This window comes from Liolophura sinensis, chromosome 8, assembly GCF_032854445.1.
Source record: "Liolophura sinensis isolate JHLJ2023 chromosome 8, CUHK_Ljap_v2, whole genome shotgun sequence".
Classification (NCBI taxonomy): domain Eukaryota; kingdom Metazoa; phylum Mollusca; class Polyplacophora; order Chitonida; family Chitonidae; genus Liolophura; species Liolophura sinensis.
Window position 1 is genome coordinate 43,310,815 of NC_088302.1, and position 20,512 is coordinate 43,331,326.

Sequence of the window (20,512 nt, forward strand, 5' to 3'; positions counted from 1 at the left end):
CAAGTCGTCTGTAGTTTGTGGTACATATTTTACCATTTGACCTAAACTTCATGCTGCCGTTTCTGAAATTGATGAGAGTAATGAAGCTGAAACAAATAAGTCGTAATGATGTTCTGTAAGGACAAGGCAGCAGTTTGAGTATGACAGTTTGTGACACATGATTGTTCACCTTTCTCTTAAAATGCAAAAAATCAATGTTAGAAGCAAATGTAATGCTTTTGTCTTCTTATTCAGTTTATTTTATTTTATTTTTTTAGAAATGGTAGAGAACTTGGGCAAAATTTTCTCTCATATGACGTTCAAAGGGAGCAAGAATGCTGCTATAACTTTTTTGACCTCCTGCTTGGATCTGATAGAGGACCCTGAGTATAATATCAGACGGACCTTCAGGTAAAGAGCAATGTACACAGTATGGAAGACTCTGATTATCAGATTAATATTCAGGTAGTACATACATGTAGTATAGCACGGCATTGTGAAAACCCTCATTATCATATCAGACGCACCTTCAGGTAAAGAGCAGTGTACGCACTATGGAAGACTGTGATTATCAGATTAATATTCAGGTAGTACATACATGTAGTATAGCACGGCATTGTGAAAACCCTCATTATCATATCAGACGAAGCTTCAGGTAAAGAGCAATGCACATAGTATGGAAGACTGATTATCAGATTAATATTCAGGTAGTACATACATGTAGTATAGCACGGCATTGTGAAAACCCTCATTATCATATCAGACGCACCTTCAGGTAAAGAGCAGTGTACGCACTATGGAAGACTGTGATTATCAGATTAATATTCAGGTAGTACATACATGTAGTATAGCACGGCATTGTGAAAACCCTCATCATATCAGACGAAGCTTCAGGTAAAGAGCAATGCACACAGTATGGAAGACTGATTATCAGATTAATATTCAGGTAGTACATACATGTAGTATAGCACGGCATTGTGAAAACCCTCATTATCATATCAGACGCACCTTCAGGTAAAGAGCAATGTACGCACTATGGAAGACTGTGATTATCAGATTAATATTCAGGTAGTACATACATGTAGTATAGCACGGCATTGTGAAAACCCTCATTATCATATCAGACGAACCTTCAGGTAAAGAGCAATGCACATAGTATGGAAGACTGATTATCAGATTAATATTCAGGTAGTACATACATGTAGTATAGCACGGCATTGGGAAAACCCTCATTATCATATCAGACGCACCTTCAGGTAAAGAGCAGTGTACGCACTATGGAAGACTGTGATTATCAGATTAATATTCAGGTAGTACATACATGTAGTATAGCACGGCATTGGGAAAACCCTCATTATCATATCAGACGCACCTTCAGGTAAAGAGCAATGCACATAGTATGGAAGACTGATGATCAGATTAATATTCAGGTAGTACATACATGTAGTGTAGCACGGCATTGGGAAAACCCTCATCATATCAGACGAAGCTTCAGGTAAAGAGCAATGCACATAGTATGGAAGACTGATTATCAGATTAATATTCAGGTAGTACATACATGTAGTATAGCACGGCATTGGGAAAACCCTCATTATCATATCAGACGCACCTTCAGGTAAAGAGCAGTGTACGCACTATGGAAGACTGTGATTATCAGATTAATATTCAGGTAGTACATACATGTAGTATAGCACGGCATTGTGAAAACCCTCATTATCATATCAGACGAAGCTTCAGGTAAAGAGCAATGCACATAGTATGGAAGACTGATTATCAGATTAATATTCAGGTAGTACATACATGTAGTATAGCACGGCATTGTGAAAACCCTCATTATCATATCAGACGAAGCTTCAGGTAAAGAGCAATGCACACAGGATGGAAGACTGTGATTATCAGATTAATATTCAGGTAGTACATACATGTAGTATAGCATGGCATTGTGCAAACCCTCATTATCATATCAGACGAACCTTCAGGTAAAGAGCAATGTACACAGTATGGAAGACTGTGATTATCAGATTAATATTCAGGTAGTACATACATGTAGTATAGCACGGCATTGTGAAAACCCTCATTATCATATCAGACGAACCTTCAAGTAAAGAGTAATGTACACAGTATGGAAGACTGTGATTATCAGATTAATATTCAGGTAGTACATACATGTAGTATAGCACGGCATTGTGAAAACCCTCATTATCATATCAGACGAAGCTTCAAGTAAAGAGCAATGCACATAGTATGGAAGACTGATTATCAGATTAATATTCAGGTAGTACATACATGTAGTATAGCACGGCATTGTGAAAACCCTCATTATCATATCAGACGAACCTTCAAGTAAAGAGCAATGTACACAGGATGGAAGACTGTGATTATCAGATTAATATTCAGGTAGTACATACATGTAGTATAGCATGGCATTGTGAAAACCCTCATTATCATATCAGACGAAACTTCAGGTAAAGAGCAATGTACACAGTATGAAAGACTGTGATTATCAGATTAATATTCAGGTAGTACATACATGTAGTATAGCATAGCATTGTGAAAACCCTCATTATATCAGACGAACCTTCAGGTAAAGAGCAATGTACACAGTATGGAAGACTGTGATTATCAGATTAATATTCAGGTAGTACATACATGTAGTATAGCACGGCATTGTGAAAACCCTCATTATCATATCAGACGCACCTTCAGGTAAAGAGCAATGCACATAGTATGGAAGACTGTGATTATCAGATTAATATTCAGGTAGTACATACATGTAGTATAGCACGGCATTGTGAAAACCCTCATTATCATATCAGACGAACCTTCAGGTAAAGAGCAATGTACACAGTATGGAAGACTGTGATTATCAGATTAATATTCAGGTAGTACATACATGTAGTATAGCACGGCATTGGGAAAACCCTCATTATCATATCAGACGCACCTTCAGGTAAAGAGCAATGCACATAGTATGGAAGACTGATTATCAGATTAATATTCAGGTAGTACATACATGTAGTATAGCACGGCATTGTGAAAACCCTCATTATCATATCAGACGAAGCTTCAGGTAAAGAGCAATGTACACAGTATGGAAGACTGTGATTATCAGATTAATATTCAGGTAGTACATACATGTAGTATAGCACGGCGTTGTGAAAACCCTCATTATCATATCAGACGAAGCTTCAGGTAAAGAGCAATGCATATAGTATGGAAGACTGATTATCAGATTAATATTCAGGTAGTACATACATGTAGTATAGCACGGCATTGGGAAAACCCTCATTATCATATCAGACGCACCTTCAGGTAAAGAGCAATGCACATAGTATGGAAGACTGATTATCAGATTAATATTCAGGTAGTACATACATGTAGTATACCACGGCGTTGTGAAAACCCTCATTATCATATCAGACGAACCTTCAAGTAAAGAGCAATGCACACAGGATGGAAGACTGTGATTATCAGATTAATATTCAGGTAGTACATACATGTAGTATAGCATGGCATTGTGAAAACCCTCATCATATCAGACTGACCTTCAAGTAAAGAGCAATGTACACAGTATGGAAGACTGTGATTATCAGATTAATATTCAGGTAGTACATACATGTAGTATAGCATGGCATTGTGAAAACCCTCATTATCATATCATACGCACCTTCAGGTAAAGAGCAATGTACACAGTATGGAAGACTGTGATTATCAGATTAATATTCAGGTAGTACATACATGTAGTATAGCACGGCATTGGGAAAACCCTCATTATCATATCAGACGAAACTTCAGGTAAAGAGCAATATAGAGTGAAAACTCTACCATAAAAAAGCTGTAGAAGTGAAGCAATCTTGAGTTCAATCAAAAAACATCAATTTTCTGATTAACACGAAAGGCGTGCATGTACATGTACTATGGTTGTTTCCTTTATGCAGTCAGATGATTGGCCAGGTGATATCAGGAGACATAACTGAATGTTCAAAGTCAACCACAGACCAACTTATTTTTAACCGGGTCAAGGAGGCGTATTCCCGCGCTCGAGCGGATGGTGATGCACAACTCCAGGAGACTATCCTGCTGACCTCGGGCAACCTCGGCAAGTCAGTGACATTTGTATGTGGTTAAGTGTTACCTACATGTAACCTAGAACAGGATGTTTGATACAAAGTGGTTTAAACTTTTTGAGACTAGCTGTTCCTTCATCATCAGGGAAAAACGGCTAAAGTTATACCAAACACTAAAATGAAGCACCATTAAAGACTGTCCAAGGAAATAGATTTGATTTATTTCTTTCATATTTCAAACAAAAATTACGGATGTCATTTCTTAAATATCCTCCGAGTTCCAACAGGCCACCATAGAATTTGATGTTTGAAAAGCACCTTTCAGATTTTTATTGTATTTGTGCTTCATTTTAGTGGGGTATTTTTTACAGAACATGTAGCACACGGTGGCAACGTGATAGTAATAGCCATTTTGACTACTTGCCTGAAAGCGGAATTTAATCTGCACATAATATGAAACTTTTTCCTGTTGACTGACCATTGTACTTCCATGTTGACCCATCATTATATTGCCTATGGCAGGCTTGTGTAGACAGTACCTTGTCTAGCTAAGGCATGTTCAGACACTTTACCCTTTTTACTGAATATTACATTATCTACTTCAGGCATAGATGTACATCTTGACTCCTTTCCCTGTGGACTCATCATTTCATTATCAACTTCAGACATACATTTTGACACTTTTCTGTGTTGACTCACCATTGCATTATCAACTTCAGACATACATTTTGACACTTTTCTGTGTGACTCACCATTGCATTATCTACTTCAGACTAACATTTTGACACTTTTCTACATTTTGACACTTTTCTGTGTTGACTCACCGCTGCTTTATCAACTTCAGACATACATTTTGATACTTCTCTACATCTTGACACTTTTCTATGTTGACTCACCAATGCATTATCTATTTCAGACAGACATTTTGACAGTTTTCTTTGTTGACTCTCCATTGCGTTATCTTCTTCAGACAGACATTTTGACACCTATGTGTGTATTTTTCACAATTACGTTGTCTATTCCAGAGTATCCGAGGGGGACAGACTGCTGGTGGTTGTGATTAACCTCTTGGAGAGTATGCTGTCTCAGGCCCCACTTGTGGCTGCCACGGCATACCTCCTGGTGTGTAGCCTCTAAAGTCAGAAAATAAAAATTAAACAGTATATTGGCAGGGGCCAACTGTTCGGTACAAGACAAAACTGCCATGTGCATAACATTGTAACTTTTTGAATAATATGAATAGCTGGAATGTTAACCTTGATATCCGGCACAAACTCAAAAATTATTTCCAGACTTTCTAGTAAAATCTGACAATTCTGACATTTCTGACAATTTTTTTGTAGTACAGTTGTCAGATATTTTAAATTCTGCTTGAGTTCAAGACCAGCTCTTGCTGGCTTCTTCTCCAGCCATACATGTATGTGGGAAGGTCTGTCAGCAACCTGCGGATGGTCGTGGGTTTCTCCCCCGGCTCTGCAAGGTTTCCACCTACCATAATGCTGGCCGCCATCGTATGAGTGAAATATTCTTGAATACGGCGTAAAACACCAATCAAATAAATAAATAAATAAATTCTGTTAGCAAAGAACATGCATGTGTCAACAACACATCGCAATGTTGTTATCAGGTTTATAAAAATGACAAACCTTTCAGAATGTTAATATTGTATGTATTAAGTTACAATCAGGCTCAGTGTTATGTCTTCTTCTCTAGCTTCAAGAGCTGGCCAAGAGCAAAGACATGAAGATGCAGACTTTGTTTATGAGATTCCGACAGCCAGTGTGTCAGGTATGTTCTTCTTGTTAGTTGAATACTTACACTGTCTGGTTACTCTCGTACAAACGGCAATTTTGTTAATTATTTTTTGGCAGATTGTCTTATTAATTCACAGTTTAATTGTTGCTGGACACTGATAAAGCTAAATAATATGTCTATATCAGATATGAAAGTTTCAGAAATCATCCTCAATGCAGGACTTTTGCACTAAATAAAAGTTGGATCTCATTGGGAAATGATATCAAAATAGCCAAGGATCTAGGCTGTGATGTTTTAATGTGGGGTTAGGCGTATATCACAGCAGAGGAGTCTTCCAGGCTGAAATATTGGTATTTAAGAACAGCCTAGAGTGGAGAAACTCCACATAACTAAAATCTTTGCAAAATGAATCAATACATGCACCAGTGGGGTAAAAATCCAATAAATTATTTTCACCAAGTCAATCTAAGATAATTCACAGTTGTGACTTAAGCTCACATGCCGTGTTGATATCGTGACCTTATAAACTGGGTTGTTGCTCGCGCATGCGTGGTTGACCTTTCACAACATTACCATGATTTGATCAACTGGCTGTCAGTTTTGACAGATAGAAAGTCAGATAGACAGATACTGTGGAGTCACGAATTTACAGTTGACTGAAGGCTGTTGAGTAGAATGACGGATCCCACAGTTTGTGCGAACTGTCAAATTAAGTTCAACTTTGCATTAAAAAAGGTGTTATCTTCGGCATCCTGTCCATTTTATATTTCACGGAAAGGTCAACTGCTGCTACGCATGCACAGAGTTTAAAGATGTGGCAGCGTACTACAACCTGTTAAATGTGAGCCTATTTTTGACTTTTGGCTAAGATTTACAAGAGAGTGGTGATGTTAAGGCAAGTAGCGATTGTGGCAAAGTAGCAATTTAGCTTTCAGAATTGCTGTGCCTTTTGTATATTCTGGACAAATTCAAAACGAGGAGATAGCTCATTGTAAGCATTATTACTGGAATCAGGTTCACATAGCTCTCGGGCAAAGGGTGGTCAGCGGTCCCCACGTTTCAGTATATACAAGCCACCGGTAGACCGAGGTCTCAGGCTAGTATTAGGTTACCTTGGCTACAGCGCTCTGGATATAATAGTGGGTTATGTGAAAGGCCTAGGTGTACCCTATCTGTGTAGGTTGGAATTCGCAGTGTGGAGGAGGTGAATCATGAACGTTTGTCTGGTCAGTGAGTTGTTATATTTCAGTTCTTGGCAAACGCGATGCATGATGCCCAGGAGGATAGCAGAGGAAAAGGTGCCCAGCACATCCTACAGGAAGTCACTAATGTCTTGGACTTTCCAGATCTCAAATCATTTATACAGGTATGAATTCTTATGACAGTGTTTATACTCACTTAATTCAAACCTCTCACTGGTCGTGTTGCCTTCGTGACAATAAGTGGTTTACTTGTGAAGCCGTATGCGCAGTCAAATGTATGTTGAAAACCACTGGTTTTCACAACTATGGTGTATATGTCATATGTGAGGAAGTTTGTGAGTCAAAGCCCGGTGGTGTGCACCGGGCACTTCCTATTCATCCACCCATACAACTGACCACTGTCAAATTTATTAATATGGAATATTTGTTTCTAAATTTTTAAGAGTTGGTTCTTATTTCTCCGTTTTACACAGATCTCACTAAAAAGTTTTCTGATACTGGTACACATGTCTGCGTGCCTTTTTTGTTGTAATTTTTTCCCCAATCTTTGCTGCAGGTCTCTAAGAAATATTTGCTACCATACCTTGTGAGCAAGGCGACCCAGACAGCCTCTAACATCATCAAGATACTGGCCACTGCTATGGGGGCAAAGGTAATGCTCTTAATCATTTTTGTACGTCTTTTATTTTCAAACAGTACCATTTAGAAATGAATTTGTGGCTGCACGGTATCTTTCTTTACAGCTTTTTTCTAGCATCAAACACTAATGAGATATTTTCACCCAAGCATTTTGATCTAGAACGCACCCATGTAATATCATATATTCTTGCTGTGAATAAATGTTATTGCAAGCAGGAAAATTGGCAACATCCTTGACCTCCCGAACATTGAAAATTTCCACAGGTCAGCTTCTGTGTCCAAATCATTTTTGGGTGAAAATGAGCTTTTTACATGATAACTCCTGCCCAGCAGATGGTCAGAACGATTTGTGCATAATTCATGTGAAGAGTTAGCGTGAACTGGTGCTACTACATGTGCACTCATAACTAAATGTTCTTATCAGTGTTGCTTGTCTTTTTTCCTGCTTGTCTTTGTAGAATCGTAAGTTGATCCTGATAAACAACACACAGTACATCTTCTCATGCTTGGTGAGGTCGTGTCATGGTGCAGAGTTAGAGAAGGCTCTACATTTTCTACAGGTATGTCGTCGCCCTTCAGCTTTGTCCTAGTAACCAGAGTGTATATATATGTAGGACAAAAAACATTACGGTGATTATAAAAAAGTCAAAAAGTGGGCATCATAGACCATATTTTTCTGGATTTCACCACAATGTTTTTATGTAAAAATGCTCTTTCAGGAAGCACATAAAGGCCTTAATGATACTTTTGATGCCAACACTCAAGGTTTCTGATGAAAAGTTAATTGAACTTTACAAAATTCTCTCAAATGGCCTTATAGTAAGGGGGATAAATGTGTCAAAATTTGTCAGTAGAGTATATTAGCTGGTATCAATGATATTGCAGGGACTTTTTCCATGTTAACGGCTACTGTAAATTGGTCATTAAGAACAAGAAAAAAAATAGGCTTTATCAAAGGGGCTCAACTTGATCATTTAAGTGAGTAAATTACAAGCAGAGGCATTGTGCAACAGAGTTATTTCCCCTTTGAATAAATGAGTGATTTATGCCAGATCTTGCATCTCACTGTTGTCTGAAGATATAAGAGTATATGCATTAAGAATGTGTTTGTGATTGGGATGTGTAATTTCTTTATCTGTTTGTCTTCATCCTTAAACAGAAAGAGACAGACTTTGAGCTCGGTTCCCTTCTGCGTTTACGTTTCCAGCAGGTACACAATGAGCTACTGCTGTACCTTTGTGCAAACTATCAACAGGTGAGTTGTAGAGGAGTTCAGACTTGTACAAAGGAGTGTGTTGTACTCAACCTGAAACAAAGTACAGCTAAGAAGATCTTGAAGATCTGTTTATTATACATGTTGATGTATACAGGTGTTTACTTGGACTTTGTATATTGGTATGGAGAATAAAAAAAGACATTGTAGTAGTTTATTTTGTATAGTTTCTGTATAAATGTATTTATGAGCCATGTTTGTTGGCTGTAAGGTGATTAAAATTTTATATTTTACGATTACAGCAGAGACTTAGTCATATATTTTACATGAAGGCCAGTAACTCTACTACATACATGTATGTACAGTTTAGTTTATCAGTTGTGTTGGGTATACATCAGATGTACTAATATAATAATGGTTTTTCCGAGTAATACTGTGTGTTGTTTACTGGGTTCGCACAGGTCCTTGAAAACCTTGAAGTACTTTTTTTTTTTAATTAGAAACCTCAGGCCTCGAAAGTCCTTTAAATTGACTGTTTTTTAGTAAAGATCCTGGAAAGGGACTGAGGGCCTGTGTGCGAGTGTAACATGCAACATGTATCACTTAGATTTTGAAGTCTGGTAGGTGGGTGAATTTAGTCTCTTGAGTCCTGAAATTTATTTTCTTATCACCTGTGCAAATCCTGGTTTAAACGCACTGTGGGATTTCAGGTTTTCCAGGGTCTGAGGATGCTGGCATCACATGACAAGGAACCCAGAGAAATCAACACCTCCAATGAAATGGTATGTTCATATATCATCCATCCTGTTTTAAGAAATCTCTCAATTTAAAAAGACAGATTTTCGTTTTCTTGCTTGTGTGATCAAGATGTGTACTTTAGTATGTGTCAGTCTTGAGTTTAGTTTCAGCCTTTTGTGTACAAGTGACTTACAAATGGATTTCCTTTTCTTTATTGGCCACAACTTCTTATGAATGCATGTGTCTCTGACTTATCCTCTCATATCTGCCCGTTGTCTTGCCAACAGGCCGATTTCCTTCAGCCCCGCCTCCTCGGCTTCCTGGCTTACTTTGATGTCCAGTTGGCAGATAATCATGTCCCCATAGAGGACAAGAAACTGGTGGGTCGAGTAATACATTTTCTGAGCTAACAAACAGTATCAGTATGAAAGATAAAGATGATGTTTCTGAAGGAACTATTTTGTTAGTTGTACATGTCATTACTTTGGATTTTAATTAAATATCTCTTAGAAGAGCATTGAGAACTAGAACTTTCTAAATTACCAACAAATCATTCCTCTAATGCCTCTTGTTTCCATGCAAACTATGATAATTTTTGCTGAAGTAATACATGTTTATCAACATGTTGTATATCTTCTACCCTATTAACTCTATGGTTGAATGACTTATTTTGAGCCATATTACCAGAATTACCAGGAGTATGTCCATTCAAAACTGTGAAAGATTAATTTAACACCATTAAGGTGTTAAACTTGACTGATGGAAACTGATTGTATTTGTTAGCTTTATGTGTATTCAGCCTTCATTTGTCCCATTTGGAATATGTGATGTCTTCATTGGAGATTTATTTTCTGTCTTCATTTAGGCACTGGAAAGCCTGATATCAATTATGAGGCTGATGGGGGTGAAACATATCACACCTGTAAGGCTAAAAGTGATCACCACGCTCAGGTATCAGCAGTTACCTCCCCTTGATGTATTGTCCACGCACTGTTTCGTCTATTCTAGTGTTTTTGCTTGTGAACAGGACTACATGTACATGTACATCATGTGGCAAAAGTCCTGCATTCATAGGCCAGCAGTGTTTCTTTGTTCAGTTACTCAAATATGTGTCAACATTTAAACCAGCTCATCACCTTAGTTTGGACTTCTGTTTGTTTATTTGATTAAGAGAATAAAGAATAATTTGACTGGCATCAAGGTTTATGCCTGACTAGTAAGAAATTTTGATACTTTTTGATACTCTTTTGAGTAAAATCAGTCTATTATGTTAATTAATTAAAAGAAGCCAGTGTATCTGTATTCTCATTGGTATGTAGAAAAAATGAGTATTTCAGTCTATAGTATATTAAAAGAAAAGACAGCAAATGATTTAATCTTTGTTGTTTTGGAAGAGACAAAAACGCCCAAAACAACGTTGAGCTGATGACCTCTGTAGCCATGTCAATCAAGCTTTAATCTAGAATTCTCACCAGGCCATGGGAGGTGCCATGTTAGAGGAACCAGAATTATGTCCTTATCCCACAGTCATGTGCCTAGATCGCAAAACAATGTTCATTTGACGTCAACATTCTCAGTCTACAGAAATAATAGGCATCTGATTGGTTACACTTGGATATCTCTCTTTTGCAACATCACAGAAATAAGAAGTGCTTTTTAAACTTTATCTGGGATACTTTATGGGTGCATATATACATTCTGTCTATTCTTGTCTTTTCTTTTCAGCATTATTATGCGTACATTTTCAGATTTTGTCAGACTGTTGTATTATCTGCATTAGTGCATCAGTCTTCTGTATATTGAGATGCAGAATTTGGGAATATTTTGTCAAATTCTGACCCAGAGGTACCAGTGTTGTGAGAGTGCGGTGTCAAGGTCACTGAATGATAGTTTGTATTCTATTAATTTATGTTTAATCTGTTGTAGGCGGAGTTTAGAACTGACGGAGGAGGGTTTCCCTGAAATATCCTGTCGAGCCTGGAACTGTTTTGTCAGAAGGTAAGAAGGTAAACTCGCACCATGTTACTGGTAGGATACTTCAGAATGTGGGAAAATGCACCATTGTACGTTTTGAGGTATAAACTTATCAGGAATATGGATCCCCCTATTCACAATTATCACCAAGGAATGTATCACAACTGTATGACTTTCAGCAGTGGATGCAAATTAAGACCTGTAGAAATGCAGTGCTTGAGTATTACTTTCAGGAATTGGGGAGTTTCAAAAAAAACAAAAATTTGTCTGAAAATTTTTTCCAAATTGAAACAGGTATACATAGATTTAGTGTATTTGACTTATAGTTTCAGACTAACTTACTCATTTTACTGGATTCGTAATGTTCTGCTTATAGCTGATATATATTTTGAGGTTTATAAGATGGAATCCTACTGGAAAAATATGACTATCAGCACCAAAATAATATTTCATTACCGTTATTTGCTTTTTGTGTGATATTACAGGTAAAGAACAAAATGTAGATGAATGATTTCCTCTGGGTTTTGTTTGTTTCAGTGTGGATTACCCGTCCCTGGGGCCTCTCCTCTCACAGATCATTGCTGCCCTCTTGTCCCTCATTCAGACACTCCCCCGACAAATTGCTGACATATTTAACTTTCTGATTGTTGAGAACAGGTGATGTTTTGATTGGTTATGAACACTTGCATTAGTTTTTCTCCTTTTTTTATCACATGTAGTAGTATGGAACTGTTGTCAGAGCACCAGCTTTATTGATGTAGGTTTCTGAACAAACATTAGAAAATACATGTACAATATCCCAAGCATTCAGTTCAAGTACTTGGGGCCTCTGTGGCTCTGTCGGTTAGCGTTAGCAAAATAAATACATGTACATTACACTTCATGTACATCAGGGGCCTCCATGGCTAGGATGGTTAGCGCGCTAGCACAGGGTATTGACCCAGGAGTCTCTCACCAATGCGGTTGCTGTGAGTTCAAGTCCAGCTCATGCTGGCTTCCTCTCCAGCCGTAAGTGGGAAGGTCTGCCAGCAACCTGCGGATGGTCGTGGGTTTCCCCCGGGCTGTGCCTGGTTTCCACCCACCATAATGTCTTTAAACCACTGTACATTTATAAAACATGTCAGTTACCTCCACCCATTCACCTGACCATCATCATATGTAGATGTAGTTAAGATAAGTATTTTTAACAATCAATGCTAAATACTTTATTTGATTTATCTGACTGCTTATCACAATTACCCAACAAATGAGTCCTTCCAGCCTTGACACAATGCATGTTTTTTGCAAGGTAAATATTTGTTTGATTTGGTGCTTTTGACTGGCATTTCAGGAAAGTTCTCCATGGGCATTTTCATGAGATATACTTTCTGCCAGAAATACCAGAACTGTCTGATGCTAATATGGTTCTCAAACAGTACACAGAGGGACCCTCGAGGTGAGATACTGTAGCTAATCTGGTCATCAAGTAGTACAAAGAGGAATCTCAGAGTGAGATACTGTAGCTAATCTGGTCATCATGTAGTACAGAGGAATCTCAGAGTGAGATACTGTAGCTAATCTGGTCATCAAGTAGTACAAAGAGGAATCTCAGAGTGAGATACTGTTGCTAATCTGGTCATCAAGTAGTACAAAGAAATCTCAGAGTGAGATACTGTAGCTAATCTGGTCATCAAGTAGTACAAAGAGGAATCTCAGAGTGAGATACTGTTGCTAATCTGGTCATCATGTAGTGAACAGAGGGACCCTCAAGGTGAGATGCTGCAGCTGATATGATTGTAAAGCAGTGTGAATGCCATAATATAAGTTAAAAATTCAATCAATGAATCTGGACTCAGATTTGTCATACCCATAAAGCTTATCAACTTTGTGAAAAACTCTTTGAGTACGTGAACATGAAACGCCAATCCAGTAAATGCAGATCACATGTAATTTCAGCCAATCAGATGTGAGATCTCAAATCACTCATTTCCTGAAGGGTGTGACGCACGAGAATCTGGACATCCGCCTTCATGCGCTGTCTAAGCTCCGACTGCTGCTACAACAACATCAGGTAGAGCCTCATTCTCAGTGCAGTTCGTCTTATTGGCTGATGAAGTTTTAATGCTGTTGAATTCTGCTATTTCTCTTAATTCAATGCAACATACGAAAACAGATGAAGCAATATTATCTTTGCTTTCTACAATCCAGCTTGATGACTATCATCGAATAGTATTAGGATTTCTGTTTGCTGTATACTTTTTGTTTCTGTTGCTATGTGATAAAAGAAGAAGAAGCTGTCAAGATTTCTACAATGATTATCAAGATTTGTGGCTTTTCAGTTTTGTTAGTAGTCAAAATATTTTGAGATTGTATTAAGCTTTTGTGTACTTCCAGGCTTAAATGGGGATGTGTCAAATGCCTGGCAGCTTGACTTTGATGTCATTTTATTGACTTCAAATGTCCCTTTCCTAGCTCATCATAATGACATCACATTAAAGACCATACGACATTGGAGTAGAAACTGATGCATTGTAACGCTGTACATGTTGCGTTGCAGTCCATTTTTGACGTACCCATGGCTCAAGATCCTGGTTAACAAGTGCCACCTCATAGGATTAGAAAAAATGCCTTGTTCTCACTGTAACTTCTGCTCACTCCGTCATAGTATTAAAGTAATCTTCTATATAGCAAGAGCATATTAGACATGTATATTCATTGCTCTGTGAGAAGGTCTGATATGGTGTTTTTATTGTCCTTGCAGTCTGCCATTCACAAGCTGATCATCGGGAATGAGACAGCCGACCCCATCATATCACAGCTGGTTTCCGTGGTGAGTAATTCATCTAACAGCAGAACCTATATTGCTTTCTCTACTGCATTTAAGAACATGTAATTATAGATTTTAAAAAAAAGACAAAAAAAATGTTTTTTTTTTTACATAAATCTTATTACATGTAGTATGTGTTATGATGAATTATTAGTATGCCATGTATTTGGGAGCCTGTGGTAAAGAATAGTTTCTTTGCAAATTGATAAAGCAATTATTATCATCAGTTTGTGTGTATCAGTTGTTGACAGGATGCAGGGAGTCCGATCAGAGAGCCCAGCTGCTGTATGCAGAGTGTCTGGGGGAGTTAGGTGCCATAGACCCAGGCAGGTGAGTGTGAATACCTGAGATTGTCAGAGTTTGAGAGAACTTAGAACCACGGAAAAATGGTTTTATGTGTATCCCCATAGGACTAGGAGCCTATATTGTAAGATACAGGGTACAAATGTTTTGACACCATTTTTGAAAAGTGGTACGAAGTATCCAAGAACCTTGCCCATCTTTCTTCATAAGACTTTAGATAGATATCTGATTTTTACGCTGTATCACATACAGTACAGCTCAGGCTAAAAGTCAAAACCAGGCAGGAGATTAGCACGATCATATAGGTCTTGTATAGAGTTTGTAGAGGGCCTGTAGATAGACAGTCACATGCAGAGTCAGTGATCCTTCCTCTTACTGATCACACACATGTGGCTGAGCATTTGTAGGCCTACGCGCTGACTCTGGAAAGTTGACGACGGAAAATATAGTTCTTTGCTAGAATGATTTAAAAAGATTTTTGAAAGACAAAACAATATGTGAAACTGAAGTAAAAATATCTGATGTGTGTGTTTTTAACCGCAAAGTGGCAATCTTCTTTTATGTAGTGATTTACGAGTGAGTGTATGCGAGATTTGTAATGGATCACTACAATTGCTAAAATGAGCTCATTCTTCATCTACTATAACAAGTTAAATGATGGACAAATGTCTTTCTTTTCTTCCATAGAAGATTTTTCTTGTTGTAGAAATCATTTGGCAGTGGGAAGTTATCTGCCACTCAGTGATTTAGAACACTAAATTGACACTTTGAAGCTGACAAGCTGTGCAAGCATAACACCAACGCAGTATTACAATATGAATTTCACGTACAGAACTGGTAAAAAATAAAAACATGTTGCAAGACAATTTAAATTTTGTCTATGTGGAGAATCTGTAGCTGGTATGAAACCATGTAGGAAAAGCAAACGCATGAAGAAAAAACAGTGATTCACTTGAATCACAAAAAAACGAACTAATGAATTCCCATTTGCACCAATACCCTTTACTCGAACTTTTGGCTTACCAGACACAGTGTACCTAATCTTTAAATATTTTCTTTCCTGACTCTGTGTTAGGCCTAATACAAGATGCCTTCATGGATTTCATTCTAATTCTGCTAATTAATGCTTAACAAAATATGATTTGATCCATACCCAGTTGAATTCAGATATCAAATTTTATTTGTGAAGTTGTGGCAAAATGTTTGTGAAAAGCTTACATCTGTAAAAAGCTGTAATGTTTTGATGTTTACTATCCTTATGTGAAAAAATATCATAGGTGATTAATAAGCAGCAGTAGCGTACATAGTGGATCACTGTAGGCATAATCTGGGATTAAGATAGACATCTCATGCAGGCTTAGTGTCCAGCGGTGACACTTTACCAAAATTGAAGAATAATAGGTATGTTGTATTGGAGTAAGTAAGTAATACTCACAAGTGTCAAACTTTATTAACTGACACACACTCTGTGGGTTTGAAAATCGTAAACAATAGGAATAAACTAATTTCTCAAAACTGGCTGCTGGGGCTGGATTCACCGTTTGTGTGTAAATTCCTCTTCTGTACAACTTTAAGGGCGGCAAATCAATCAGCAACTGAGCATGTTTGTATGGACAGTCAGTCACTTAGGCTAATCTTGAAAGCTTCATAGACACACCAGTCAGATTTAAGAAAAAAATACACCAGCCATTTCAGGTTATTTGTGGAAAACATCGTTTGCTGCGCCTAGGCCTACATTTCCGTCAACCAGAGGTAGTGTATAGTGAAAGGTCTGCATGATGCCCGAGTCTGATCTGTACATAAACCAATGTGTTCGAGTTGTCCTTTTTTGTTTGTTCTTTTGACATGAGGCTTACACGATCCTTACAGTGATGTGAATACATGATGTTATTTAGACGTCACCTTTATACAAACGTGACTAATGATAAGACATGAGTGTGAACGATCAAGCAGAGGCACGGCCATACAAGACTGCTGTCTGCCCATCCTTACAGTGATATGAATACATGATGTTATTTAGGCGTCACCTTTATACAAACGTGACTAATGGTAAGGCATGAGCATGAAGGATCAAGCAGAAGCACGGCCATACAAGACTGCTGCCTGCCCATCCTTACAGTGATATGAATACATGATGTTATTTAGACGTCACCTTTATACAGACGTGACTAATGGTAAGGCATGAATGTGAAGGATCACCTTTATACAGACGTGACTAATGGTAAGGCATGAGCATGAACGATCAAGCAGAGGCACGGCCATACAAGACTGCTGTCTGCCCATCCTTACAGTGATATGAATACATGATGTTATTTAGACGTCACCTTTATACAAACGTGACTAATGGTAAGGCATGAGCATGAAGGATCAAGCAGAGGCACGGCCATACAAGACTGCTGTCTGCCCATCCTTACAGTGATATGAATACATGATGTCATTTAGACGTCACCTTTATACAAATGCGACAAATGATAAGACATGAGTGTGAACGATCAAGCAGAGGCACGGCCATACAAGACTGCTGTCTGCCCATCCTTACAGTGATATGAATACATGATGTTATTTAGACGTCACCTTTATACAAACGTGACTAATGGTAAGGCATGAGCATGAAGGATCAAGCAGAGGCACGGCCATACAAGACTGCTGTCTGCCCATCCTTACAGTGATATGAATACATGATGTCATTTAGACGTCACCTTTATACAAATGCGACAAATGATAAGACATGAGTGTGAACGATCAAGCAGAAGCACGGCCATACAAGACTGCTGTCTGCCCATCCTTACAGTGATATGAATACATAATGTTATTTAGACGTCACCTTTATACAAACGTGACTAATGGTAAGGCATGAGCATGAACGATCAAGCAGAGGCACGGCCATACAAGACTGCTGTCTGCCCATCCTTACAGTGATATGAATACATGATGTTATTTAGACGTCACCTTTATACAAACGTGACTAATGGTAAGGCATGAGCATGAAGGATCAAGCAGAGGCACAGCCATTCAAGACTGCTGTCTGCCCATCCTTACAGTGATATGAATACACAATGTCATTTAGACGTCACCTTTATACAAATGCGACAAATGATAAGACATGAGTGTGAACGATCAAGCAGAGGCACGGCCATACAAGACTGCTGTCTGCCCATCCTTACAGTGATATGAATACACAATGTCATTTAGACGTCACCTTTATACAAACGTGACTAATGGTAAGGCATGAGCATGAAAAATCATACAGAGGCACGGCCACACGAGAGTGCTGTCTGCCGGCGTTGGGGCAAGGTCCTAGGTGTGAAGCGTGCACTATTACATGTGCTTTATTCACAAGAAAGTTGCATTGGTTTGTGAAATTTATGGGAAGGTTCGGCCAGTTTGCTAGAAAATGTCTGTTGCATGGCTCTATATGGAATAATATAAATGTATATCAAAATTAGTGCTGTCTGTTGACAGTAGATGACTTTGATCACATATTTATTCACTCAGTCAATTTGACTTTGTTGTGCAAAGGTAAGTTACATATTGCAAGATAAACTTGCCCCTTTTCACGGCTAGTATATGTTGAAATAGCTGAGACTGTACTACTACTTATCCACGCCTTTCAACAATAATCCTGTGCGCCTCAGCAGGTCTCTGGCACAGCCCAGTAGAGGGTTTGTCACGTGCCAGAGTGTTATTCAGTATCTCAGAGCGCGATACAAGCGGTAAACAATTGACTTTTAGTCTGAGCTGTACTGTATATATGCATTTTACATTGTGGAATGGGATTTAAGCATAAATTAACCACCTTAATGGGAGATTAACTTTATTTGGTTTAGTGATAGTAACTTTTGTATATTGATACATACTTTTCTGACAGTAAGGTATTCATTATTCATTAATAACTAGTTGATATGGAGTCAGCTGTACTGTAGGATTGAAGGAAACATGTTTTTGTCACACACAGTTTTGACATTTTAAGGATAAGATTCTCAAAAAAAATAATAAAAACATGTTCCAGGTTAGTACATGGGAGAGTACAAATTCATTTCTGAAAGCTAAGCTTGGAAAAATTAAATAGACCCCAGATCTGGTCTGTTGTCATCTTTACAGACTGGATTTGGCTGCTAACAACCCAAAACAGGACAGTGCTCATTTCCATGCCAGTGTGGATGATGACAACTTTGCCTTTGATCTGATCAATGATGTCACTCGGGCATTCCTTGCGGCGACAGAGCCAGATGTTCAGGTAAGGGATTTGACATCCTGAGACAGGTGCACTTCTACTTATTAATTGGTTTGATTGATATTTTACTGATATAACCATGGTCAGGTTTATAGGTGAAAGAAACAGGACACAACCAGGCAGTGTGAGCCACACCTGGTTAGGTACTTAGACTTTGCCCTCTTCAGAACTGATTACTTTGTCTATCTGTACAAGAATTGTTAAAAGCACACAATGTGCTCGAGTTTTCCGAACATATTTTTTTTCTCCCTCAGAATTATTCAACTCTTGTCCTATAGGAACTGTTACAGATTTATGACATCAGTCCATCCACAAAACTGTTCAGGATTGGCTAGCAGGAGTTGTTACAGATTTATAACATCAGTTTGTCATTTCCTCACACAGAACTGTTCAGCACTGGCTCTGCAGGAGCTGTTACAGATTTATAACATCAGTTTGTCATTTTCTCACACAGAACTGTTCAGCACTGGCTCTGCAGGAGCTGTTACAGATTTATAACATCAGTTTGTCATTTCCTCACACAGAACTGCTCAGCACTGGCTCTGCAGGAACTGTTACAGATTTATAACATTGGAGTAGATAAGGAACCAGGATCTTCGGGACATAAACTGTGGAGACGTTTCCCAGAGCAGACCCAGGAGATACTGCTGCCACTCCTCAGCTCCAGGTATGTACTGATTGTATTCCTTGTTTCCAGATCTTCAACAGAAAATTTCCTGGTACAGTCCACATATCTCATAAATGAGATGATTTGTCAGTTTACTTTTTATTTTTATACCAGTCATTGGAAAAAAGGTTCATTTTACCTGTGAAACAAAAATATAAATTTGTACGAGCTTACATTTTAGTCTTAGATGTTGCTTCTCCTACATCGTATGCTTGCCAAGTGCAGGTAATAATACAGGTAATGACAGTAAGTAAGTCTCAACTGAATTGTCCCCCTTCTTCAGATATGTCCTACAAAGCAATCAGGACTGGTCAAAACTGGAGAAGCCCATCTACATGAGTAAGAAAGGGTCAAAGTTCAAGGACTGGGTCACCATATGGACAGGATATCTCACGTCAAAGGTGAGCTGGAAATAAACAGGTTGCTGAGATGGGCAGGAGCTGTAGGCTTACATTTTAGAATGCATTTGGAATGTTTTTGTGTTTGAAAAATAGGTTGTCAGCCAAAATAATATAAAAATTAAAGCTTTAATCTAACAGTGTTGCCAGGGTCCAGGCTGCTAGTATTTTATCACTTCTGGTAGCCTGATGTCTATAAAGTTCATGATAATTGGGGGGGGGGGGAGGGGGGAGGAGAAAGAGAAAAAGATTGGCAGGAATTAACTGGATTTGAACCAGAAACCGTTAGATGCAGTGAAAGGAAACTAAACGTTGCTCTCAGATAACAATGCTGCACCACATGTATAGAGAGATTGTGCCTTTGCTAATGAGTGATTTATATTGACCTCTCCATTTTACTCCAGGGGCCTCCGTGGCTCAGTTGGTTAGCGTGCTAGCGCAGCGTATTGACCAAGGAGCCTCTCACCAATGCGGTCACTGTGAGTTCAAGTCCAGCTCATGCTGGCTTCCTCTCCAGCCGTAAGTGGGAAGGTCTGT

The 20,512-nt window shown here is 38.4% G+C and overlaps 1 protein-coding gene across 1 annotated transcript in view; it reads left to right on the forward strand.

Annotated features, from left to right (window-relative positions):
* The window catches only part of LOC135472252 (serine/threonine-protein kinase ATR-like), a 62,975-nt gene that overhangs the window by 143 nt on the left and 42,320 nt on the right, over positions 1-20,512 (forward strand). The window contains exons 2-21 of the mRNA XM_064751665.1: positions 258-390; positions 3,918-4,082; positions 5,072-5,168; positions 5,760-5,834; positions 7,051-7,167; positions 7,560-7,655; positions 8,101-8,202; positions 8,802-8,897; positions 9,566-9,637; positions 9,881-9,973; positions 10,459-10,544; positions 11,520-11,591; positions 12,105-12,224; positions 12,898-13,002; positions 13,503-13,617; positions 14,308-14,376; positions 14,615-14,703; positions 18,778-18,913; positions 19,435-19,577; positions 19,861-19,978. Of these exons, the coding sequence (XP_064607735.1) occupies positions 258-390; positions 3,918-4,082; positions 5,072-5,168; positions 5,760-5,834; positions 7,051-7,167; positions 7,560-7,655; positions 8,101-8,202; positions 8,802-8,897; positions 9,566-9,637; positions 9,881-9,973; positions 10,459-10,544; positions 11,520-11,591; positions 12,105-12,224; positions 12,898-13,002; positions 13,503-13,617; positions 14,308-14,376; positions 14,615-14,703; positions 18,778-18,913; positions 19,435-19,577; positions 19,861-19,978 (2,099 nt within the window). The remainder of the gene's footprint in view (positions 1-257; positions 391-3,917; positions 4,083-5,071; positions 5,169-5,759; positions 5,835-7,050; positions 7,168-7,559; positions 7,656-8,100; positions 8,203-8,801; positions 8,898-9,565; positions 9,638-9,880; positions 9,974-10,458; positions 10,545-11,519; positions 11,592-12,104; positions 12,225-12,897; positions 13,003-13,502; positions 13,618-14,307; positions 14,377-14,614; positions 14,704-18,777; positions 18,914-19,434; positions 19,578-19,860; positions 19,979-20,512) is intronic.